General features: G+C 47.0%; 1 protein-coding gene across 3 annotated transcripts in view; it reads left to right on the forward strand.

Moving 5' to 3' along the window:
• Window positions 1–7,980: 7,980 nt before the first annotated feature.
• Window positions 7,981–23,748, forward strand: part of FHDC1 (FH2 domain containing 1) — a 41,179-nt gene continuing 25,411 nt past the window's right edge. The window contains exons 1-2 of one of the 3 annotated variants that reach the window (XM_057728495.1): window positions 7,981–8,216; window positions 14,340–14,964. In XM_057728495.1, coding sequence (XP_057584478.1) covers window positions 14,476–14,964 — 489 coding nt within the window. In that variant the 5' untranslated portion in view covers window positions 7,981–8,216; window positions 14,340–14,475. The other 2 variants (XM_057728494.1, XM_057728493.1) reach the window with 2 other exon arrangements.

Consider the following 23,748-nt stretch of genomic DNA (forward strand, 5'->3'; position numbering starts at 1 on the left):
GAATGCCTTGTGCCAGTGCACGTGCTGGGGGCAGAGGGGTGCGTTTTACCCTCCTGCCAGGGCAGCCCCGTCCGTGGAAATGGTCCTATCCGTGTTGTCCAACTAACCTTAGCATAAATCAAATCCTAAATATAGTACAATGTTATTTATTTGTAGGCTTTGAATCTTGACCTTTTTTTTCCCTGGTACCAGTCCATCTAACAGAATGCCGGATTCCTTTTTATCTAATGGCACTAGAGTGTATTTGGACAAAGAGGCAGAACTTGTCTATAGCTTCTAGGTCATTAGGGGATACTTGTTCAGAATAGATGACTTAGTTTCCATCTGGAGGTCACCCTGAGTACTCTCATTTTTTTTTTAAAGTACTCCCGTTTTTGAGAAGGAAAAGAAATTAATAACTATTTCCCTAGCTACTCAAGTGTGTGGATTATAAGCAGACACACAAGGACTGGTGTGCATGCCTGTTTCAGGGTCCCCCAAGTAAGCCTTAGAATCTGCAAAAATGGCCTTCTGGAATTTGAAAACAATTCTGGTAAAAGTCCTTTACTGTGATTTCGGTGATTGCAGCCTAATGAAGAAGAAATCACCTTACCTTGACAGGGAAGACACACACATGCAAAAAAGTGTCACTGGTGGTTCTCTCCAGAGCTCTGGCCCACGTAGAATCACATGTGACTTTTGTTAACAATCCGATGCTAATAAGAATTTGGGGGTGAGTCATCCTCTCTGTGGCTCCCCGTTCTCCTGCTATGCCTGCTCCAGCCTTCTCAATCAGCCCATCTGATTTCTTTATGGTGTCTTAACCCTGCCTTCACACAGGACAAAGGTCTTTGAACACCAGGTGACTTCGGCAGACTCTGTACCATGATCATGGGATCACGAGGGGCCCCCTTTTTTATGAGCTCCGTTGCGGTAGAGCTGCGGGCTAGAATTCCTTCTTCTGCCCTCCCCTCCAGTAGACAAGGTTTAACCTGACTCTGCCCAGCAGGCAAGTAGGGCCCTTGAAAATTAGTCTCCTTATTGAGATCAACTGTGTAAAGGGCACGCTTGGAAAGGAAAGAATGCAAAGCTAGAAAATGTGTTCAAATCTCGGATAATGGGGAGCATGGAGAGGGGAATGAGAAATGTGAATAACCAGCATTTTCTCTGCTTTTCCTTATTCATACTCCTCTTAAAATTACACGTGTGACAGGTCTCTGTAGCCCCAAACTTGAAGTGTCAATAAATACGAATCCAGAGTGAGAGGGTATTCAATTTTCCTGGGAAGAGAAACTCTCTCCTCTGTTTTTTTGTTTTTTTTTTGTGAAAACTGTGTAGGGTCTTCGTTGCTGCACGTGGGCTTTCTCTAGTTGCAGAGAGCAGGGGCTACTCTTCATTGTGGCCCTCGGACTCCTCATTGTTGTGGCTTCTCTTGTTGCAGAGCACGGGCTCAATAGCTGTGGCGCACGGGCTTAGTTGCTCCGCTGCATGTGGGATCTTCCTGGAGCGGGGATTGAACCCGTGTGCTCTGCATTGGCAGGTGGATTTTTAATCACTGCACCGCCAGGGAAGTCCCTCCAAATTTTATTTTATTTCATTTCATTTCATTTCATTTATTTTTCTGGCCACGCCGTGCAGCTTGCAGGATCTTAGTTCTCCAACCAGAGACTGAACCTCTGCCCCGGCACTGAAAGTGCCAAGTCCTAACCATGGGACCGCCAGGGAATTCCCCATTTCCAAATTTTAAAAATTGCTTTGTACAATGTAAATTAAAGTCCTATATGTAATTGTGTGCTCGTCCTGTGTCCCTCTCCCCCCCCCCCCCCCATCATAAACCAGGCACCTGGAGCAACACTGGCCATTAATCATCCCACAGGAAGCACGACAATTCAGAACTCCAATATTCAGAAATTTATGCACCTGTGCCTTCAGCAAAGGGCTTCAGAGGGCAGTGAGTCCAGGATTTTACTTAGAAAACCAGCGACATTTCAAGAAAAATTAAAAATAAAGTCATTTCCTCTTTTCTGTAGCCTAGCCCTGAGAAATCACCACCCATAGAAAATTAATTTGTACAGGTAAATTTTACTCTTTAACACACAAAGTTGATCATACGCACAAAAACACTAGTTAAAAGGAACTTAGAAATGTGAGGGGAATTTTTTTGTGCATTTTAAATCACAGATGGCTGACTGTGTAATACCACCTCTCCGAGTTAGATTAAACACGGGAGCCTCTTTTTTCAGGAGGGAGCCAGCAAGTTAGGAGTAAAGATGATAAGTCCTGGGTTGAACCTCAATGCACCTCCTCTCAGTTTTAGCCTGGTCAGCCCACAATGGGATGTAAACGTGAGCTAATTTTTTAAAAATTTATTTATTTGTGGGTTTTTTTGTTTTTTTTTTTAATCTTTATTTTTTATTTTTTGGCTGCGTTATGTCTTCGTTGCTGCACGCAGGCTTTCTCTAGCTGCAGCGAGCAGGGGCTACTCTTTGTTGTGGTTCGTGGGCTTCTCACTGGGGTGTCTTCTCTTGTTGCGGAGCACAGGGTCTAGGCACTCGAGCTTGGGTAGTTGGGGCATGCGGGCTCAGTAGTCGCGGCTCACGGACTTAGCTGATTTGTGGCCTGTGGGATCTTCCTGGACCAGGGATCAAACCCGTGTCCCCTGTATTGGCAGGCGGATTCTTAACCACTGCACCACCAGGGAAGTCCCATTGTGAGCTACTTTTGAGGCTGAGTATTTTTTATACATCTTTATTGGCGTATAATTGCTTTACAATGTTGTGTTAGTTTCTGCTGTACAGCAAAGTGAATCAACTATGTGTAAACATATATCCCCATATCCCCTCCCTCTTGGGCCTCCCTCCCATCCTCCCCATCCCACCCGTCTAGGTCATCACAAAGCATCAAGCTGATCTCCCTGTGTTATGCAGCAGCTTCCCACTAGCCATCTATTTTACATTTGGTAGTGTAGGTATGTCAGTGCTACTCTCTCACTTTGTCTCAGCCTCCCCTTCCCGACCTGTCCATTCTTGACTTCCTCAAGTCCGTTCTCTATGTCTGCGTCTTTATCTCTGCCCTGCCGCTAGATTCATCAGTGCCATTTTTCTAGATTCCATATATAATCCTGAGTATTTTGATAGGGATCCTCTTTGTGGCCAAGGCCAGTGAAATCTTGAATAACAGTATTCCCACCAAAAAGCTCACCCTCTTTAACTTTCTCCAAAAGTGGTCCATTTTCATTATTTTTATAAATCTGGCTTGAGAAATATTAAGATGCTATTGTTATGGGCTGGTTTGACTATTTGCTATCATACCCAGGCTATTTACCTTCTTATTAAAATGGAAGCTTGGTGCAAAGGGATGGTTCCTAACTGGTCCACTGAACTAAACACAAACTCGATTTCCCAGGGAAGCGTAAAAGCCTTTCCAAATTGCTAAGTCACGAACATGGCCTTTCTCCCACCTTCCATATGCCCTACAAAGTCTTGTATGGGACATACGCATAGTATTTCCCCAGGGAGACACACACACACACACACACACACACACACACACACACACACACACACTGCGTCCCAATATTGTTGGTTCACTGGGTTTCTGTTTGGGGACTGCCTATACTGTGTGTGTTATGGTTTCTAATTACTGTTTGCTCTTCTCACTTCTTGGAAGGTAAACAACTTGGAAACAGAACCCGTAGCAAAAGAAATTGGCATCTGACATATTCTTTACCTTAATTCCTCTTATTGAGAAGCACACTTGTTTTTGATGATGGGTAGTGGAAAGAAGTGATACGCTTTCATGTTGTATTTTAAAGCTATTTTTTCCTCAGAATTTGAACGTTATAACAGCCAGACATACATTTATAATTAATACCAACCAGTTTTCTAAGCACTGTACCAACTGTAAACTAAAAAAGGCCTAGCTGAAAGTTTTCTGGGTGAAACAGTGAGACTTACAGCTCTTCTCTTACCTTAGTCTCCTCTTCCTTCCCTGTCTCCAAACACACACACACACACACACACACACACAGAGAGACACACACACACACCCCCCCTTAAAAAAGAGAAAATGGACAGTTTGCTCTAAGGAAACATAGACAGGGCCAACGAGGGTCATGGGGTGTCTAATTAGCTCAGTCCTATATGTTGGGTAAGAGCTGTGTATAAGCTCTCCTGCCCCCAAACAAATCAGGCGCTGTTGTTGACAAAGTCCCTGTATTTGCTTCTGGTGGAGGAGAAGGCGTTAATGCTGCCGTGGATATCAACAGCACATGGGGAAACATTCTCTATTTAAGACGTTCAGAAATCACGACTTACCATCCAGAAGCAAAGTTTGTCCCTCTTGATGATCAGAGCCTAGTCATTATTAACTATATTTAAAGGCAACTTACTATTTAAATTTCTTAGCCTGCAAAAATGAAGCTTCGCTTTGTCAGTTCAAAGTGGTTTGGAAAATTATAGTAATACAGTGTCTGCAGTTTGCCAAATCTGCACCCATGGTGACATTAAAAATTCTGCCGATATTATTTGTTTTGCACTTTCTTTCCCTGAAGGAAACAAGGTCTAGCACTTTCTCTTAGAAATGGCTGTTGCTAGAAGGACTGGTGAGGCTTTGCATTTGTCTGCAAGTCTTTAACTACAGAGTTGGTAGAGTTTGTTTCTTTTGCAGTTTCCAACTGTAAGAGCAAAGGCACAGCCTATAATCTACTGAACAACTGATCTCATCAGATGTATGTTTTAAGAAGAGCAAAGATTAAGTACATTTCAGTCTGTATCAGAGAGAAAGAGACAGGGAGAGAAAGATTTAAAAATCAGTTTGATGCCTCAGGGGACTCATTTCAGTATGGCCACCGTGGTCCCCAGAGGGGATTAGACTTACTCCTTGAGCAAATAAGCCTGTCTTAGAACCCTAAGATCTTTAGAATGCATCCTGACATTTGCTTCATTTTGGTTTGAAAGTTTTGTTTCCTGGCTCCTAATGACAGATTCATATCCAAAATGCATGATGTAGGAGAAACTGAGAGCTTCTTGTGGTTGGGGAGGTGAAGCTAGAAAAAAGAAAACAAACTGGGCAAAGGAAGTGGAGCAATCTGGAAGGGACAGCCTGGGGAGAGGGAGGAGCAAACTGCAAACAGAATTCCTCAGCAGGGCTTGGAACCGGCACCCAGGAGGTCACTCTGAGCTACTGCCATGCTGCCAACGGCTTGCTTGGCGAAGCGCAGGCTGGCCACTGGCCACGGCTCAGGAGCCCAGGAAGTAGCAGCAGCAGCTACCTCCAAGCCACAAACTCCAGGGGCTGCGCTGACTTTGGGCGGCTTGGCTTCAGGATTCTTTCCAGCCTTCCTTGTAGACTGAGTGGCTGGCACGTTGCTAGGATACAGATGAACCACAGATCCAGAGCACAATCTTAGGTGAGATGAAGGTGTGACTCACAATTAACAAATGAAGACTAAATTGTCCTCTGGATTTGCAGCCTCAGATCCAATCCATTGGGAATTAGCTGTACTTGAGAGTTGGGCTCTGCTCTGTTCAAGTACTTTTTGGCCACCTTGTACACACAACACAGAAAAGTAGAGTCAAAATAAGCATGTCACGTTCAGGGGCTGCACATAAAGAAATGGGAGGGAATCAAGAGGACAGAGTAAAAGGACATGCAACTCACCTCCTCCCACAAAAACATCAAAAATACATCTACAAATCGAGTGAAATGGGATGCTTCAAACTGTGGGAGATGGAGGCAGGATGCTGCCACAGTGTCAGGCTAAAGACGGCCACCTCTTCCCTGTAGGCACCTACGTAAACCTACAGAAGGTTTTGAACAGGTAGGTAGTATGATGAAATCAGACTTTTAAAAACACTGACCTGACAGCAGAGTCATGAGCAGAGAGGAGAGGCAGGCAGAAAGATTGCTGAGGCAGCGGCTGCAGGAGTCCAGTTTCACTTGTCTAAGCCGGAAAGGTAGGGTTTCTGGGATGCTTGTGAGAATCAGATGTGGTGCCTGATGCACAGCCAACAGCAAATAAACATCAGTTCCCCTTTCCTCTAATCGGGGCCACTGTAGTGGCAGTGGATGTAAAGTACAGATGGAAGAGACTTTACTTGGGAAAGAGCAACAGATCTGGCAAATACTTGGATATAAAAAATGTAAAAGAGAAAAAGAACCCAGAGAAAAGCTGGGATTTCGAATTTTAAAAATCAGGTTTTAAGTAAGAGGTGCAGGCAGGAAGCGTACTAGTTTTTGTTTGTTTAAATATTTATTTAAATAGTTATTTATTTATTCACTCATTCATTCATTCATTTATTTATGCTGCACTGAGTCTTAGTTGTGGCGCATGAGATCTTCCTTGAGGCACGCGGGTTGTTTTAGTTACAGCATGCATGTGGGATCTAGTTCCCCCACCAGGGATCGAACCCCTGCATTGGGAGCTCGCACGCAGTCCTACCTACTGGACCACCAGGGAAGTCCCAAGAGTACAAGTTTTGAGAGACAGAGGATTTGACTTTTGGCTAATGAATTTGGACTTGAACCATCACAGGGACGATATAGATTCAAGAATCCCTGACAAAGAGGAAATCGGAAGTGGATTTACCTTGGAGCTCAAGTTTTCATGCCTCTAACTTTTCCCCAGACACTTCCAAAAGCATGTTGCTGATGTTGTGTTTGTATATGTTTTTATTGTTTTTCTTTTAAAAGCTCCCTCATGAGTTATACAAACTTCAAGCACCGCAAAATGTGGGCCCCTCCAGGTCGAAGTCAGAAGGCCGTACCCATGGGGTAAAGGGAAATAAAGAGCTGGAAGAATCCAGTTACTGTCCTCAAAGGACAAGAAGGGTCAGCAGAGGAACCCGGAGAGGCAGAGAGAAGGCCTATAGGTCAGGATGCTTCAGGACATCAAAGGGCTGAGGGGCAGAGGACGGGTCACTGGACTTGACCCTTCAAAAAAGTGACCGATTTTAGAGAGCATACTCAGAACATTGTGGGGAAGCCCAGGTCAGAGGCAGCCTGATGAGCAGGACGTGTGCAGGGGCTGTAGACTCCTCATCTGGCAAGGCTGACATAAAAGAAGAGGAGAGGATGCCAGTAGCTTCTCACTTTGATATTCTGTAATTTAACTTTTGCCTGTGCAGTCAGTATTCCTTTGGGGTTAATATTAACTCCCCAAGCATGGGGCCTTCTCTTTTATTACACTTCCCACTCCTTGAGATTTTCCGTGGTCTTGCTTGGATCTGCTTCTCTTGATGGTTAGGGTAAGCCTGGTCCATGACTAAAAAATGGGCTATTAATGGGCAGAATTTTGCTTTTTGGGTTTTTGTTTGTTTGTTTTCAGTTTTTACCCTAATAGCTTCTCTTTTTCTATTTCTGTGGAGGTTGGGAATTCTGTCCTGGGAGTTGTTCAGGGGCTGTGGACCAGGGTGGAGAGGCAGAAGTCATCAGGCACCAGAGGCTGGATAAGCCCTGGTCTGTTATCTGGGAGCACAGAGCCAAAGGGAGCAATGACTTCATCCCCGCAGAGGGCGCCTCCCCGCCCCTGCAGCTGATTTCCGATCAGCTGGTTTGCCCGGGATAGGTTTTCTTTGATCACTCGGTTCTCACTGGCTGGCATCACAAGCCGTTTTGAAAAATGATGCGATTAAACCGTTCTTGGTTTCCTCCTGTGAGGAGCCTTTCCCAGACAGCGTCTGATCAGTCCTGGAGTGGACTTTTATATATAACCGAAAGTTTCCTGTTACTATCATCACTGAGGAGATTTTTTTAAAAAGTAACAAACTTACCGGATGGCAGGTCCCAGGGAGAAGCTGACCTTTAGAAAGCTCGAGCCCGTCTGGGACTCGGCCACGTGGGCTGGAGCAGTTCACCCAGATGCTGCCTCGTGCTCCAGGGAGAAACGAGTGCGCTGGGCAGAGGGTGGCCTGGCGCGCGTTTGTGTGCGCGCGCGGGGTTTGAGCGTGCATGAGTGTGCGTGTGCGCACGTGTGTGCGCGCGCGTGTGCGCAGGGGAGGGTGTCGCGGAGGCTGCCGCAGAGGCTCCTTTGTGGAGCCACTTGCGGGTTCAGAGCCAGCTTGGCGCCTCCCCTTGCTGGTTGCACGAGGACACCTGGCTTCACGGTCCACACATCCCTGTCCCCCGCCGCCGCCGCCCCTGCTTTCCTCGGTGGCCGCCCCGCGCCAGCCTTCGGGTGCTGGCAGCCGCGTGCCCGGCGGCGGCCTTCAGGACCCCGGGACCCCGCGCAGGTGAAGGTGAGCGCCGCAGCGCCGATGCTGGCGCTCAAGGATGGGAGGGAGGAAGGGCCGAGCAGGAAAGGGCGTGCTGCCCTTTGCGGCTGGCGCTGGGAGCAGCCGGGTCTGCAGCATTGTTACCTGAGGCAGCGGCTGCGCCCCGCCCCGCGCCGCCCTGCCCCCTCGCGGTCCAGAGCAGCCGGGCTGCAGTGACCGGGGAGCAGGCGGCGGCGCTGGGAGACTGCGGGCGCCGGGGCGAGAGCAGCGCGCGCGGGGAGCGCGGGCCGCGGGTGAGTGAGCCGCGCGGCCCAGGCAGGGCCATCGCTGCTCGGGGGCACCCGGAGACCGAGACTCCTCGGCTCCCGAGGGCCGGGGATCCGCCAGCACCCGGGTCTGTGCTGCCTTTGAGCCACACAGGAGAGGCTGGGGAGGTTTGCGTTTCCCCGACTTTGGGGGCTGCACTCCCTGGGCCGCAGAGGACAGCGATCCGCCCCTTGAGGGGAAGACGCGCGGGTCTGGTACCCGCGTACGGAGAACGAGCTAGGTCCCGGGCCGCCTCCCGGTTAAGCCTGGGCCGGCTGATTCAGCTTTAGCTTCCCGGACTTTCGGATAAACTGAGCTCCCCGCTGATCCCCGCCCGTCCAAGAGCGCGCAACCCGGGGGCGCCGCGCCGGCTCGCTGGCCAGCTGGGAGCCACGACCTGCCCCTCCTGACAGTGGGTGCGGGGCTGGCCGGGACCGCGTCCGGGTGATGCGGACCGAGGACCAGCGGCGTCCGCTCTGGCACGTTGTCCTTGACCGAGAGAAGTTCAGGTTAGAAGTTGAGCCCTGCGCTTGTGGAAGTTTAGGGAGGGAGTGGGTGGGCTGGCGGGTCCCCTCCAGCCTCCGCGGTGCCCCAGCTCGGGCACCACGGGCTCTCGGTTTAATCCTCGGGCCAAACACCAGGAGTCTCCCCTCTGCGTTTTTCTCGCCGGCTCTTCCCGGCTCCCTTTGGCGGCTCCGCACTGAGGCCGTGAGGCTCTCTCCCCGGCGATCGCGACCCCGACCCCGAATGTGGGGAGGTGTCCCCGCCGAGGTTCGAGGAGGGGGGCGTAGCCCGCAAACTGGGAGATCCCCCCTTTGGCTTCCAGCACAGGGACGCCTTCCCTGGCGAGCCCCGCACCCGGCTTGGGAGAGCCAGGTTCCGCGGCCCCCGCGGAGGGGGCGGGGCCCCCGGGGAGGCGGGGCCCCCGGAGGCGAGGGGCGGGGCCTGCGACCCCCGCGGGGCCCGGGGCGGGGCGAGCTAGTGTCTCTGCCGTTCCGCTGGCTTCTGCCAGAGGACGCGCGCGCGCTCGGCGCTCCCGGGAGGCCGAGGGCCCAGCGGTGTGCTGTGGTCATCCCGGTGGACCTGCGTGTCCCCGCGCGGCGGGCGGCTGCCCCTCCCCGGCGCGCTCCACGGCCCGGCCGCAGAGCCAGCGCGGCGCGTGTGGGCGTCTATCTGGGCCGCGCACCCGCGCCCGGTCCCTCGCCCCTGCCGCCGCCGCCCGGATAAGGACGCGCTGGGGCTGGCGGCCCGCGGGGACCGGCACCCGCGCCGCGGGGATCCCCGGCGACCCGGGCGGACGCGGCGCCCTCCGAGCCTGTCGTGCGGCCGAGCCGGTGGCGCTTTGGTGAGTGGCTGGGGCGGGACGGGGGTGGGGGTTGGGGGCGGAAGGACGCGGTGGACCCCTCGCCACTGCAGAGACCAGGCTTTGTGAAGGAAATCGGGCTCCCGGTGTCCTCTACACCGAGTTTCTTCAGGACCCAGGAGTGCGTTTTCAAACAGCTGTTTGCACAGAAACTGCCCCTGGTGTTCGGCCGTCTGTGACCCCCAGTTGTCTTCCTGGAGTGGGTCGCCAGCGCTTCCTTCCCTCTCTCTAGAGCATCCTTTGGCACTCGTTTGCCTTTTTTCTTGGTTTGGGGACATTGGGAGAAACTGAAAATGCACATTTTTTTAAAAAGGCGTTGTTTTCCTCTGCTGCCAGGAGGTTGCGCTCGGGGGCATCTCTGGACTGTTTAACCGCGCGGGCTGGAAACAGCTTGGGTTCTTCCACTGCTGGAGAGGGTGCCAAGGTGAAGAGCTGGCTGTTGCCAGCTCTGGTTCGACTGTGTGGTTGACATTCTGTGTTCAATAGTCAAGAAAGGTTTTGAAAGATAGGTGGTGGGGGAGGAGCCTGTTCCAGTGAGTTGGTGGAGAGCAAAAATTACATATTTTAAAATTGTACCTTCCCCAGCCTCCCTTCTCCTCCAAATAAAACGGGGCTGTGTGTTCCTCTGCCTCTTCTCTCCACACCCGGCTTGCTCTGCCCCCGTTTGTCATCAGAAGGGTGTGGGCCAGCCTTTCCTGCTCCCACCTCATCTGTGACACATGTCAGAAATCAAGGGGAAAGGTTATTCTGGCAGGTTTTTCTTGGCGTTTACTTTTGATTATTGTTGACCTAGGGGGTGAGTGGCCAGCTGAGCAGCAAGGCCCCACTAACCCTCTTTCAGGAAAGCTCTGAGCCCTGAACGGACTTTCAGGAACATGCTTTCCTCCTAAAGACACTGTGAAATGAAGCATACTTACTCTTTTCTTCCCTCCCACCCACTCCCTTCAAGAGAGCAGAGCTTCAGCGATGTTTCTGACACCAAGAGCAAAGTAATGCTGGCTGTTTAGGCAAGAGAGTTAAGGAGGGTTCAGAGGGCTCCTTTGAAGACCCTTATAAACATTCTCATTCTAAGATTTTTGCTTGCCAATCAGCTAAAGACTAGGTTCATGGTCACAGCACCCCCTTATTAAAAATTCACATAGTTGAGAGATGCTCAGCTGAGCTGCAACCTCCCCCCCGGAGGGGCCTTCACTCAGACTTACCCCCAGTGGGTCATGATTAGCACTCAGGGAACTGGAAGAGAGGGTCTCATCTTCAGAGACGTACTGTGGCAGCTCTATGATTTACTCGGGACTGGGCACTTGTCAACCTTAGCAGCCGTCCCCCCTGCTGCGGAGGTCCCCAACCTGTATGTGAGATGTTAAACACAAGCCTGTCTCTGTTTGCCCTGGGGAGATTGATGGGACACTTGACATTTTCCAGATAGAGCCTAAGGCTAATTCCATTGTCCTTGCCGGCAACTGCCCGCTGTGTGAAACAGCCGTCATTGGGGCTGCCGCATCACCTGTGTTCTCCTATTGTATTTGGTATGTGTTTGCATCTTTACTGTGGACAGTACCATAGTCAATCGAATGCTCTTTGTGTATCCTCTCTTTTAATATCTCGTGAGACTGTGGAAAGGGTTAGAATGTCTGTCTGCACTCTCTTTTTCCTGCCATCTCTTTCACATTGGAAATCCTGGCCCAAGGGGGAAACTCTATCAAAGTGCTATTGAGGCTTGTAGTAAAAGCATTAGCATCTTAGCTAATCATTGCTGGAGAACGCATTCATGAGAAGCTGTTGGGGGCCTAGGATCCCTGTATGTGACCCTGGGAAAAAATTAGCCGGACAACATACCAGGAACAATGTTGTAAATTTTCCTTTGTTCCTTTAACTTTCTGAAATAGCATTCTTTCTGAAGACGGGGCAGTGGTTAGAACCCTGCTGATGCATAGCTAACACGTGCCACTTTTGTACTCTGACAAGCTTCAATCTGGTGCTTCCTCTGCAAAACAGACTATACTCAAAAGGGCCCATATGCTTTGGGGCTTTGCTATTAGGAGATGGTGTTACTGCACGACCTCCAAGGACATAGTCTTTTTCACTCTATATTAGTATCTCTACAATTGCTAGGTGAGGTTTAGGAGCACAGCTGTGCATATACTAACGCAGCACTGAATGAGTTATTGCTCTCTAGGATGGAGGATTTTTTTTTTTAGCTTATCACCATTCTTAACAGGGATAATCTATGAACAAGTCAGCATATCTGGAATTGGAGGTGAATTGGAGGAGTAGCAATTCTTCCATACATGAGCTATTTCATGTACAGAAGTATTTTAAAATATGTAAGGATAAACTGCCAAGATTACCTGTACAGTCTTGAGAAAAGAAGAGTTCAAATATAACTATAAACTGTAATTGACAGTGAGTCATTTGCTTTAGGGGTGCCAACCATGAAAACAGCCTAGTTATGCCCCTAATGATAATTAGGAAAACTCCTTTTAAAAGCTAGTTACATCTCAAGTGAGCTGTGAGTTGGCTTGGATAAATATTTTCAGTTTTATTTTCTAAAACATTATCCCATGATAGCACTACACGACACTGTGAATATACTTAATGCCACTGATGTACACTTCAAAGTGGTTAAAATGCTAAAAAAGAAAAAAATTATCCAGTGAGTAATTGGAAATGCTATTTCCTACCCATACGTAATTTTCAGAACTTAAATAGTCAAATGTTTAATAAAAACATTTGTTCTTGTCATGTAGACATAATATGCAATCACCAAGTATTGAAAAGGGACAGAGCTCACAAACCTAGTAACTTAGAAAGCAGAGAATGGAAATATTAAAGGTATGTTTCTAGCAGCTGAGGGTAACCTAGCATTTTACCTATAAACCCAATACATATTTTAAAGCAAATGTAGTGCCTGTGAAAATGAAGAGAAATTGTATGTGCGTGCGACGCCAGTTGACAGCAGTTAATAATGGCTAACATGTGCCAGGCATCTTGGTAAGGGCGTACATGTATGAGCTCATTTATCCTCTTACAAACTAATGGAATGGTATATGCTTATAGTATACAGGAGGATGCTGAAATGTAGGTTAAATAACCTACCTCACCCCAGGTTGCACATCTAAAGAAGTAGCAGAACTAGGATCTAAGGAAAAGCAGTCTGCTTTTGGAGTCCCCCCTCTTACTCCCAAGGCAGTCTTGTCTTTTATATATGATTCTGTATAAAACATTTCATACTATGTGAATGAGTAATATCAGACTGTTTACTCCTGTAGAATTGTGTATTGTTTGATGAAGATGTGTAAGTGTGAGCTTTACACAATAATGCTATAGAAAGGTAATTCCTCTCAGAAGTCCAGTCTAAAAAGCCCCTCCACGTGACCCTTGACCACCTGGACAAAATAGTCCCCTTTTCACATACCCACATAGTCAGGCTGCTCACTCATGGGGTCCCGTGTTCTACATCTCCACTTATCTGTCCTCATATCTGAAGAAATGTAGTTGTTTTGACCCCTGTTTTCACATCAGGTCTGCAGCAAACGAACACCAAAAACAAACACTGAAAGGTCAATAAGAACACAAGCCACCAAGATAAGTCAGTGACCAAGTGGAAAAGGGGCAGCCGTGTGGTAGGTGTGACTCGGGCAGCATCCCCTTGGGTGTGTGTGTCTCCTCTGTTGATAGTATCACAGAAGAAGCAGAAGAGGCAGTGAGAAGTTCTGATGGTTTCCAAGGAGTGGCTTAACCAGAACCCAAAACAGTCACATGGGAAGCGATGGAGGCCAGTCCCAACCTTCCTCATTTTACAAATGAGAAATTCCACGTCTAGTGAGGCCTTTTCTAAAGTTGCAATCGGTAAAGCTTGATTTCCAGCTGGAACCTTTCATCATCATGTCTGGCATTCTTTTCTCTGTTTGTGGGGAAGCGGCATCACCAAGTGTAGGGGGAAGATGGGGGTCCTGACTCCAGGGGGATGAGTTTGGCTGTTATTTTAGCATCCCCAAATACCCTACCTATTATGTGCAAGGTGGAGGATGCCCTTTGACCCACTGATTGGTAGGGGGGGCGTGTCCCTACTGGAGAAAGGCAGAGTCACTAGGGCCACAGCCATTTGGGTAAGTTCCCCAGGGATTGGGGACCCACTGCGCGAAGAAAACGAGCCAGTTCGTGAACAAGTAGCTTATTCAGAAAGTGAGCGATCCTCGCTGAACCTATTGCAGGTTCTCGGTAGATATGTGTTTTATTGATGAGTGGAAGGTTTCCAAGTTGGATTTATTGCTGCTGCTTTGGCAGCGTTTCCAGGTAGTAAAATTCGGTTCCCATTTAGAGAAGTGTTAGTCCCCTTTAGTGCTCTCTTGGATGTGTGACCCCTTGTCGATTTTAATACCCGCCTTCTCTGGGAGGACGGGCACTGGCCTCAGAAGGGAGTCGCTCATATAGCAGTGTTTTCCCGCACTGATTTTAAGGTGGTTTTATCTTTGCAGGTTTGGAAGATGACACACCACGCAGTTGCCTTTTCTCTGGCAGCAGACTAGTGGGCGGAAAAATGTGACACGAATTTGATGTCTGTGTCTGCTTCCCCGAGGTCAAGAACTTATCTCCTTAGAAGGCAACAGTACTATGCATGTTATGAACTGTGTTTCCTTGGTCAGTGATAAAGGAAATGGGAATATCGCCACGGCAGCTGGATTCATGATTGGGCCGACACCACCACCACCACCGCCTCCTCCTCCTCCACCCCCTCCACCTCCACCATGTCCATACTCAGGGGAAGGGTTTCCTGCCTCTCCTCCCCCGCCCCCTCCACTGCCTGGGGGGCCTCCGGTCCCTCCTCCCCCCCCAGGACTACCCTCCACCTCTCACCTGAACGGCTACAGTCATCTTGGTAAGAAAAAGCGGCTGAGAAGCTTTTTTTGGAAAACCATTCCAGAGGAGCAAGTTCGCGGCAAAACCAACATCTGGACTTTGGCAGCCGGACAGCAGCATCACTACCAGATCGATGCAAAGACCATCGAGGAGCTGTTTGGGCAACAAGAAAATGCTACCAAGTCTTCCCCTTCTAGGAGAGGAGGGTCTTTAAATTCGTCCTTCAGGGAGGCCAGAGAAGAGGTAAGAATGGCCACCGGAGGACTAGCTCTCCCCACGCTGCGTCGTTTTGTGTCTGGGGATGTGCATATGTTTCAAACCTGCTAGAATCACTGAGGAATAAGATAATGCAAGTGAACGTGCTCTAGAAATGACGGAAAGGGCCTTATGTGATGAGCTTGAGCTGAGTAGCAAAAAAGTGTAAGAGGCGTGTGAGCCGTATCCTCCAGACATCCCCGAGGATTATGACCTCATGCGGAGAACATGCTATCTGGGGGCCTTGTTCCTCAGCCTCCCAGCGCTGCCCTGCCTCCAACACATCTGCTGTGTTTCCCCTGCTGGAGAAGTTCTGCTCAAGTCCAGCGTTATTAATCGCCATTGAAACAAAAACCTGAGCTCCTGAACTCAGTATCTGAGATTAACTGGAGCTTTCTGAGACAAAGTGCCTTTGATTAAGTAACATCGTTAAATAATGTACATCCTTAGACTTTTATCTTTATTTTTTCCTCCAGCTTTCTTTCCACAACTGATTTGAGGTGACCTTCATTTCTCGAATCTCCGAATTCAGTTTTGGTGGCTGTAGAACAGAGGTTCCAGAGAGCCAAAACTTAAAGCTATTTTCAGATAGGCTTTCTACAAAGCACAACTCCAGTGAACACAAACTGTGTTACTTTGAGGAAAATATAAAGCTAGCAAGTTGGGGTTTCCCCGGCAGTCCAGTGGTTAAGACTTTGCCTTCCATTGCAGAGGGTGTGAGTTCGATCCCTTGTTGGGCAGCTAAGATTCCACATGCCTTGTGGCCAAAAAAACAAACAAAACACAAACAAACAAACAAAAAACCACCAAAAAACAAACAAAAAACCCAGAAACAACATTGTAACGAATTCAGTGAAGACTTTAAAAATGGTCCACATCAAAAAAAAATCATAAAAAAAAAAATAAATAAAGCTAGCAAGTTGTAAGAAGTTAAGTGAAAGCATGGGCTTGGAGATACAGGTCACCGTACATTATAGAAACTGAGTCATAAATTACATTTGTAAGAACTCTCTGTTTAGTAACATGAAAATAAGTTAAGAAACCTCTACTTGCTAGAAGAAATAATTAGGAAACCAGGGGTTAAAAGAAAAAAATGCTATCCGCCCCTCCCCCACCCCCCCCAAAAAAAGGGCAACAGAAATGAATCATTTTTTAATCTGTTGTAAAGGAGCAGAGAAAATAGGTCGGAGATAGAGCCAACTAGATAAGAGAGTGGGCAGGGCTCTGGAGTGAAGTAGCAGCTCTCTGCATTATTGACTTCTTGAGCTGACAGTATTCACCTGCTTTTTCTGTCTGGCTCAGGAATTCACTTGGGAGGGGCTTGAAGCTGCCAGTATGGTCCCCTGTTGAAATAGCCAAGAGTCTATTTATTATAAAATGCGGAGAACCCTAGGACTAGAATTAGGTGTAAGCTGTGAGATGATTTGAGAAGATGTCTTCAGGACATCCTCAGTGCCCTCCTGTGCTGAACCTGGCTGTCCCTGCTCTTTTCTTTATGCAAAGCCCTTATATTTCCTCAGTGCATCCTTTCAGTATCAGAAGGAGCAAGAAGTCATTTCCTTAGTACACTGGCCTCTGCCCCAACTTCCAGCAGAGGCTTCTTGCTGGACAGTGGGTCATTCTCCCCATTGTTTCCTAGCTCTCCTTACTGGCCTTCAAGCATTTTGAAGGAGAGAGTGGTTGGGCGGGTGGAGACGGAGCACGTGTCTCAGGAAAGCCCCTGTCACACACAGAAAGGGGAAGGCAGCTTGCCAGGGTAGAATGGTCGGTGTCCTTTGTAAACTGGTGACACCTGTTTGGCCAGTGGTCGTTCAGGGGGCCTATGTGGAACTTGTTGCTTTATGTTAGTGACCTCAAGAGGTTAAGACCCACTGATGGGAGGTAGTGGCGGGGCATTGTGGCATCTTTTCCCACCTGTGGCAGGAGCAGAAATACTTAGACCATTTCTTAGGCCAGATCCAAAATTCAGGTAAAAAGAGTCTTTCTTTTCACCTCCCTCCACCCTAGGTACATCTCTTCACTTTTTTTTTCTTTAACTTAAAAAAAAAACAAAAAAGAACCCCCCCGAAACTGAACGATTATTTTCTAAATTGTGGTAAAATATACCTACCATAACATTCACCCTCTTGACAGTTTGTAAGCGTACAGTTCAGTGGCAGAGAAACAGCTGCATCGTTGGGCGGCCACCATCACCATCCGTGCACAGAAGCCTTTGCATCTTGCGAAACTGAACCTCTGTTTCCCATCCCGCCGCCCCCGCCAGCCCCTGGCAGCCACCCTTCTACTGTCTGTCTCTATGAACCTGACTACTCTAGGTACCTCACACCGTATTTGTCTTTTGGGGACTGGACTGTTTCACTCAGCTTAATGTCCTCAAGTTTCATCCGTGTTGTAGCAGGTGCCAGAATTTTATAATATTCCGTGGTATGTATAGACCACATATTGTTTATCCGGTCATCTGTGGATGGACACTTGGGTTGCTTCCACCTTTTGGCTTTTGTGAATAGTGCTGCTGTGAATGGTGGGTGTGCAGATATCTTTACTTTTAACACATGCGGGTTCTAATCTGAGAGATAGCAGTCTAGAAAGAAAAAATAAATCGCCATGACTGTGTATCATAAGATTATCTAACTCTTCAACTCTTCAGTACTCAGGTAGGATAAGTAGTATGGGTGGATGGATTTAAGGGCAGATTAGGTAATATACTATCACATCACAGAGGGTTATCCAGAATTAGTTTCCGTTTTTCATGCTATCTCCAACATGGCTAGAAATATTATATATACTTTTTTTGGTAAAAGAACACAGTACATGCTATTTTCTTCCCTCATTAGGTTTTCTTCTAAGGAAGTTGCAGCCCAGCAGAATGAGAGTCTAACACGGACCAGTAATAAATCTTCTGATTCACTCTGTACTAAGTGGAGTCCAAGGTTGAAACTGTGTGGACTAGAGAATGCATACACAGCATGTTTGGCCGAGGGACCCATCCTTAGCTTGGAAATGTGGCTTTCCAATCTGCCGCCACGCAGCTCATAATTCTGGAGGCTCAGACATGCCAGGGATCAGATTATGTCCCCTTGAAATGTAATAACCTCCTGCAGAAATGGCCTGCCATTATGCGGTTGGCTCCGGCTTTAAAGGGCTTATAAAGCGTTACAAATAAGTTCCATTATACTCTGAAGGAAGAGGTTACTGGGAGCCAGGGAAGAGCTGGGTTTGGGAATGGCTGAATAATGGGAAGAACAACACCTAAAGTAGTAAATCAGAGCATGTAGTAGGAGGGGAAGTTTATGAAATACTATCCCTGTATCTTTGTTAACTAAAAATTGACTTCTGTATCTTTAACTAAAAATTGACTTGAAGAAGCTGCAGATGTTACAATGATAATTAAAATGTAACAAAGTAACTAGAAATAACAAAGAATATTACTGGGGATAATAATAAAGAGATTCAACTCAAACTCCACCTTCTCTCCCGAGCTTGGTGATCTGGCGGTTGAGAAGCATCCCGTCCATCTGTTAGCGCTGCTCTTCAGCCCCTCAGAGCTGGTTACCTGGGGCTGCCCATGTTTCCCTGCAGAATCTGAAACGCTCTCAAGGCAAGGACAGTCCTAGCCATCTGGTATCCTCCAAGGAAAGTAAACTGAACTGACAGAACTGAACCAAGAGAGCAAAGGGGCTATCTTATAAGGCATCAGTATCATAGGTCAAAATAGGGGTCCACAGAGAAAACGCAATAATATGAATAGGGTCTGAGGATGTAATGTGAAACCTGGCGACTGTAGTTGATAACACTGTATTACATAATTGAAATTTGCTAAGAGAGTAGAACTTAACTATGACACATACGCACGAAAAGATAAATAGGTGAGGTGATGGAGGGAATATATACAAATATATAGTGGACATATGTCAAATCACTATGCTGTGCACCTTAAATATCTTACAGTTTCGTTTGTCAGTTATACCTCCATAAAACTGAAATTTAAAAATGGAAAAGAAAATGCAAACGTTGAAACGCTTGAGGACATTTACCATGGTGTCTACAGTAATATTACAATTAGTGTTAATTAATCATACCACATAAGAAATAATTAAAATCGCTTATTAGAAAAAGAGGAAGGGAAAGAGGGTGGGAGGGAGGAAGGAAGGAAGGTGGGCTTTTCTAAATATATGAAAAGTAATGTTATTCTCCCACACAGTAATTCAGGTATCAGTCATTCTTTGTCAGCTTTTGTTATGGTCCCAGAATGTCCTAGAATCCTGAGACATGCTCAGTTCAGAACTATAGAACTAAGTAGAATATTTGAAATATATTTGACAGGGGAAAAAAAGCTTCAACTCAGCTTTCATTTTTTTCCACAGAGTGGTCGGGAGGAACATTTCCCAATGGATAGACAACCAAAAATTAAAAAAAAAAGAATGAAAAACCATCAAAACCCCAAAGCTAAGTCTATATTCAAGGCTACAGGAAGATTTTTAAAATATCGCTTTGCAGATTTGACATAGGATTGAAATAACTATTATTTAGTGTTACTTAAGTAGGTAAGGAAGCCTCTTTTGACAAATTGAAACAAAAGTGGTTTAAGAATTTCTTCTTCCACCTTGAGGACATTATGCTAAATGACATAAACCAGTCACCAAAGAACAAGTACTGTATGATTTCACTTACGTGAGGTACCCAGAGTAGTCAGATTCACCCAGACAGAAAGTAGAATGGTGGCTGCCAGGAGGTGAGGAGGGGAAGTGGGGAATTAGTGTTTAATGGAGACAGAGTTTCCGTTTTGCAAGATGAAATGTTCTGGAGGTGCATGGAATGATGTTACACAATAGTGTGAATGTACCTATTACCACTGAACTGTGCACTTAAAAACAGTTAAGATGGTAACTGTTATGTGTATTTTACCATAACTAAAAACAAAAGTTCCTTCTTCCTTTAGTGAACATGGGAGGCAGATTTTGCAGTGGATGGATGATAGGACAAGAATTGTAGAGGAAAAGTAGGAGAGCTTATTTAGAGGTTTTAACACGCGGGGGGAGCCTGTTAAAGCGTGTTAAAGCGTGTGTAGCCATTCGCATGCTTCCCTGAGCATGTAGCAGTGCTGTTTCAGTGCTTACGGGGTCTGACCAGCCCTACCACCTGGCAGGCTGTGCGGGGACTGTTACTAGAGCGGATGAGACGTCCTTGAGGTGGATGAGCTGAGCGCGTCGCCTGACATCTTCGCTCCTCTCTTGTCCAGGATGGCATAACTCTTGGGTGGCCGCTAACGGGAAAAGTCACAAGCTGTGTACATGCTGATTGTACCTGCCTTGGCAGGCCGGCCGTGTCCAGAAGAGTAGATACAGATTGATGGAACTGGTGGGGAGGGAGGGGCCGGGGCAGTTCATCCCTGTTCTCAGGGGTGTTTGTCTGTGCCTGTGCAGTCCGCGTGGAGTGCGCTCCTGGGAGTGACTCAAAGCACCGCCAGCCCCACAGGCTCGTGTCTGAACTGCCGGCAAGCCTTTGAGAAGTAAGATAAGCTAATTTACATGTGTAGTGATAACCCTCTTTAAAGTGTAATAATACCTGCTTTAGAAGGCTCGCGTGTGATGCCCTCTGAGAGGAGACCACCCGTATGCTGGGCAGAGCCAAGGATGCCTGGAGAGAAGGGCACTGTCCCTGCAGCGTTATCAACTGACTCACTTTCCTGTGGTTTGGAGGAGGTGCTGGGCTTTTTTTTCCCCTTACGGTGCCCAGCGATGGCCAGCCCAGGTTTTCCCTTATGAGTATTGCTGGATTCCCTTAAATTAGGGACCATTTCCTCACTTTAGGCTGTGGACACAGGTGCTGCCCAAGACGTGCTCCCACCGCCCCGCCCCAAGACGTGGCCCCCACCCGTGCTAAGTGTGGAGGGCTGCTCCCAGTGGCTGTCTCAGCTGGTGAGAACATGAGTCCTGGCCTTCATCCCACAGATGCAACTCTGGGGTCACCAGGGGTCTCGGCCAGGCCCTATAGATGGCTCTCAACAGATCTGCCCGCATTCCCAGAGAAGCATCCCGATGTGAAGTAGGGAAGGCTGGTGGGGAACCTTCCCTACTTCTCTGTTGTCCTGTGTCCTCAGCGATATTGCAAGCTGCAGGAGCTAGAGTGAGCAGGAACCGGAGAGACCCTGGGGCATTTCAGATCAGTATTGCTTTAGGGAAGGTATTAAATGACATCTCTGAGGCTCAGTTTCTTTATCTGTCAAATAGGAACACTGACAGTAATTTCTCTACCGCTTTTCCAGCAACAATAGCTATGGATCTAGGCTGAGCATACAGAGGGTTGAGGGGTGAAGAGGATGAGGGTGGGGATCGGGGTGTGGGGGCAGGGGGTGGGGTGATGCCATCAGGGTTAAATATAGCAGGAGGTGGTAATCTAATGAAAAAAATATAAAAGACGTTTCTCCCCCATCCTGGGTAGAAGCGAGTGCAGAGAAAGCTCTTCGGATGTGTATCTAGCCAGATCAGTGCACAAGCTCTTATTTTTTAATTCGTGAATTATAATAAGCATATAGTTTTCTGTCTTAAATTTAGATTCCTCTTTTTGGTATAAGCTTTCCTCTTAAAGGATGTTAAGTTTGACAGGTTTTATTCTCACCCTTTCTTTCCCCTCTCTTCTCCCCTCCCTTCACACTGAACTTGAACTATAATCCCTGGGTAGGATTCTAAAAGGAGCCTGTCCTTTTAGCTTGGGAGTTTAGTTTATGGCTGGCAGGTGATTGTGTTAATATAAAATAACCCCCTAGCATAGTAAATAATGTGATTGTTTAAGATTAGTCTTCAAAAGAAGGCAACTATGCTCTTGTAAAAATTTAACCTTCTAGCCAGGAAGTCCCATTAACTTTGGTTAACAGTATTGCTGCCTCTTATAAACTTAGAAGCAGGCCCGGAGATCAGGAACTTAATTTGAAACCTGATTCTTTTTTTGTTCACAGTGAATCACAGACATTTGGAAAGAAAGAGCATTATAACAACATTCCTATTTAGCTAGTCTCCCTTTTCCAAAACACAAACGGGGAAAATTGCAGACTTTTAAGGTTATCTTTCTTCCATGTATCCTGGATATTTACTTGCAAAGAAATGGCTTCTGTATTTAACAATACCCACCACCTGAAAAAAGTTTCTGTCTAATTTTTAGTCTGATAAAACCCTTCCAAATTATTACACTAGTTCTCCCTTATCTGTGGGGGAGAAGTTCCAAGACCCCCAAGAGGATGTCGGAAACCGTGGATAGTACCGAACCCTATATGTACACATGGTCCCATGATGGTTCAGCTCAAGATTTTTCAGCTTTAAGATGGTGTGAAAATAATAGGCATGTAGTAGAAGCCGTACTTGGAGTTCTGAGTTTTGATCTTGCCCTGCTAGCCATTTGCGGGACAGCCCCTCTCGTGATGCCGGGCAGTGGGGGCGGAGCGGCTCGCATCAGCCAGGCGAGCGCAAAGGGAAACAACCCATACACTGACAAACATTCTGTTTTCCACTCTCAGCACAGGATTCCATCAATTACAGGAGATGTTCAACACTTTATTATAAAATGGGCTTTGTGTTAGATGATTTTGCCCACCTGTAGGCTAACGTAAAGGTTCTGAACACATTTAAAGTAGGCTGAACTAAGCTGTGACGTTCGCTAGGTTAGGCGTCTTACATGCATTTTCAGTTTACGGTGGGTTTATCAGGACATAAGTCGAGGAAGCTCTGTACTGTGTTTTTTCCTATGCATACATAACCATGATTAATTTATCAGTTAGGCTCGCAGGAAGAGCTTAACAACAGTAAGGAATAATAAAATAAAACAACTATAATATCAATGAATAAAAATTGATCAGTTGATCTGAAAATGATGGAAACTTTTATTCGAGCCAAATTGAGGATTATAACCCGGGAACAGCCCTTCAGAAAGCTCTGAGAACTGTTCTGCCCATTAGCGACCGGTCAAAGCCCAGTTGTATAAATTTTTGAGACAGAGGGCTGTACATTAACTGACGTATTATAGACATTTTACATAGTCCAGATCTACCCGTACAAAGCGAATTGTGGGTCATAGGTCATGGTGGCCCCTTATAAGATTAAGAAGGGAGGTTATCTCCTAAGGAGTTATCTTTTTGTTGGTAGGAGAATGTTGCTTTTTATGGTTGAGCAGGTATTCCTGCCAAGGGGGAGGTTTGGTCGATGCGTAAGACAGATACACAGTGCACGGCAGAGAAGAAAGAGGAGGCCAAAGGGCAGAGAAGAATTTTTATGTTTACATTTTCCTTGATTTGCCTTAGAATACAAATTTTTATTTCATCAATAACAATATACTGTAATAAAAGTTATGTGAACGTGGTCTCTCAAAATATCTCGTTCAAATTTAATGCCTTTTCGATCATAACGAAGCACTTATCATGCACTGTGACTGTAATTTTTGCAGTTTAAGGTGCAGCAGCAAAACGAGCAAGAATTTCTTTTTCCTTCTTCACAATTTCATGGGTGGAAGATTCGTTCTTACGTAGATCTTCGCAACCTAAGCATACGAGTTTTTTTCCTTATTAAGTTGAGAACTTTCACCTTTTCACTTAAAGGAAGCTCTTTACAGCCTCTCTTTGGCATATCTAAGTTGGCAGCATCACTACTCTTGCGCTTTGGGGCCATTACTAAGTAAAATAAGGGTCACTTGAGCCCGAACCCTCTGGTACCAGGACAATAACGCCATAACCAAGATGGCTGCTACGTGACTGGCGGGCGGGATACGCTGGACAAGGGGATGACT

This window comes from Hippopotamus amphibius, chromosome 3, assembly GCF_030028045.1.
Source record: "Hippopotamus amphibius kiboko isolate mHipAmp2 chromosome 3, mHipAmp2.hap2, whole genome shotgun sequence".
In the NCBI taxonomy this organism is placed as follows: Eukaryota; Metazoa; Chordata; class Mammalia; order Artiodactyla; family Hippopotamidae; genus Hippopotamus; species Hippopotamus amphibius.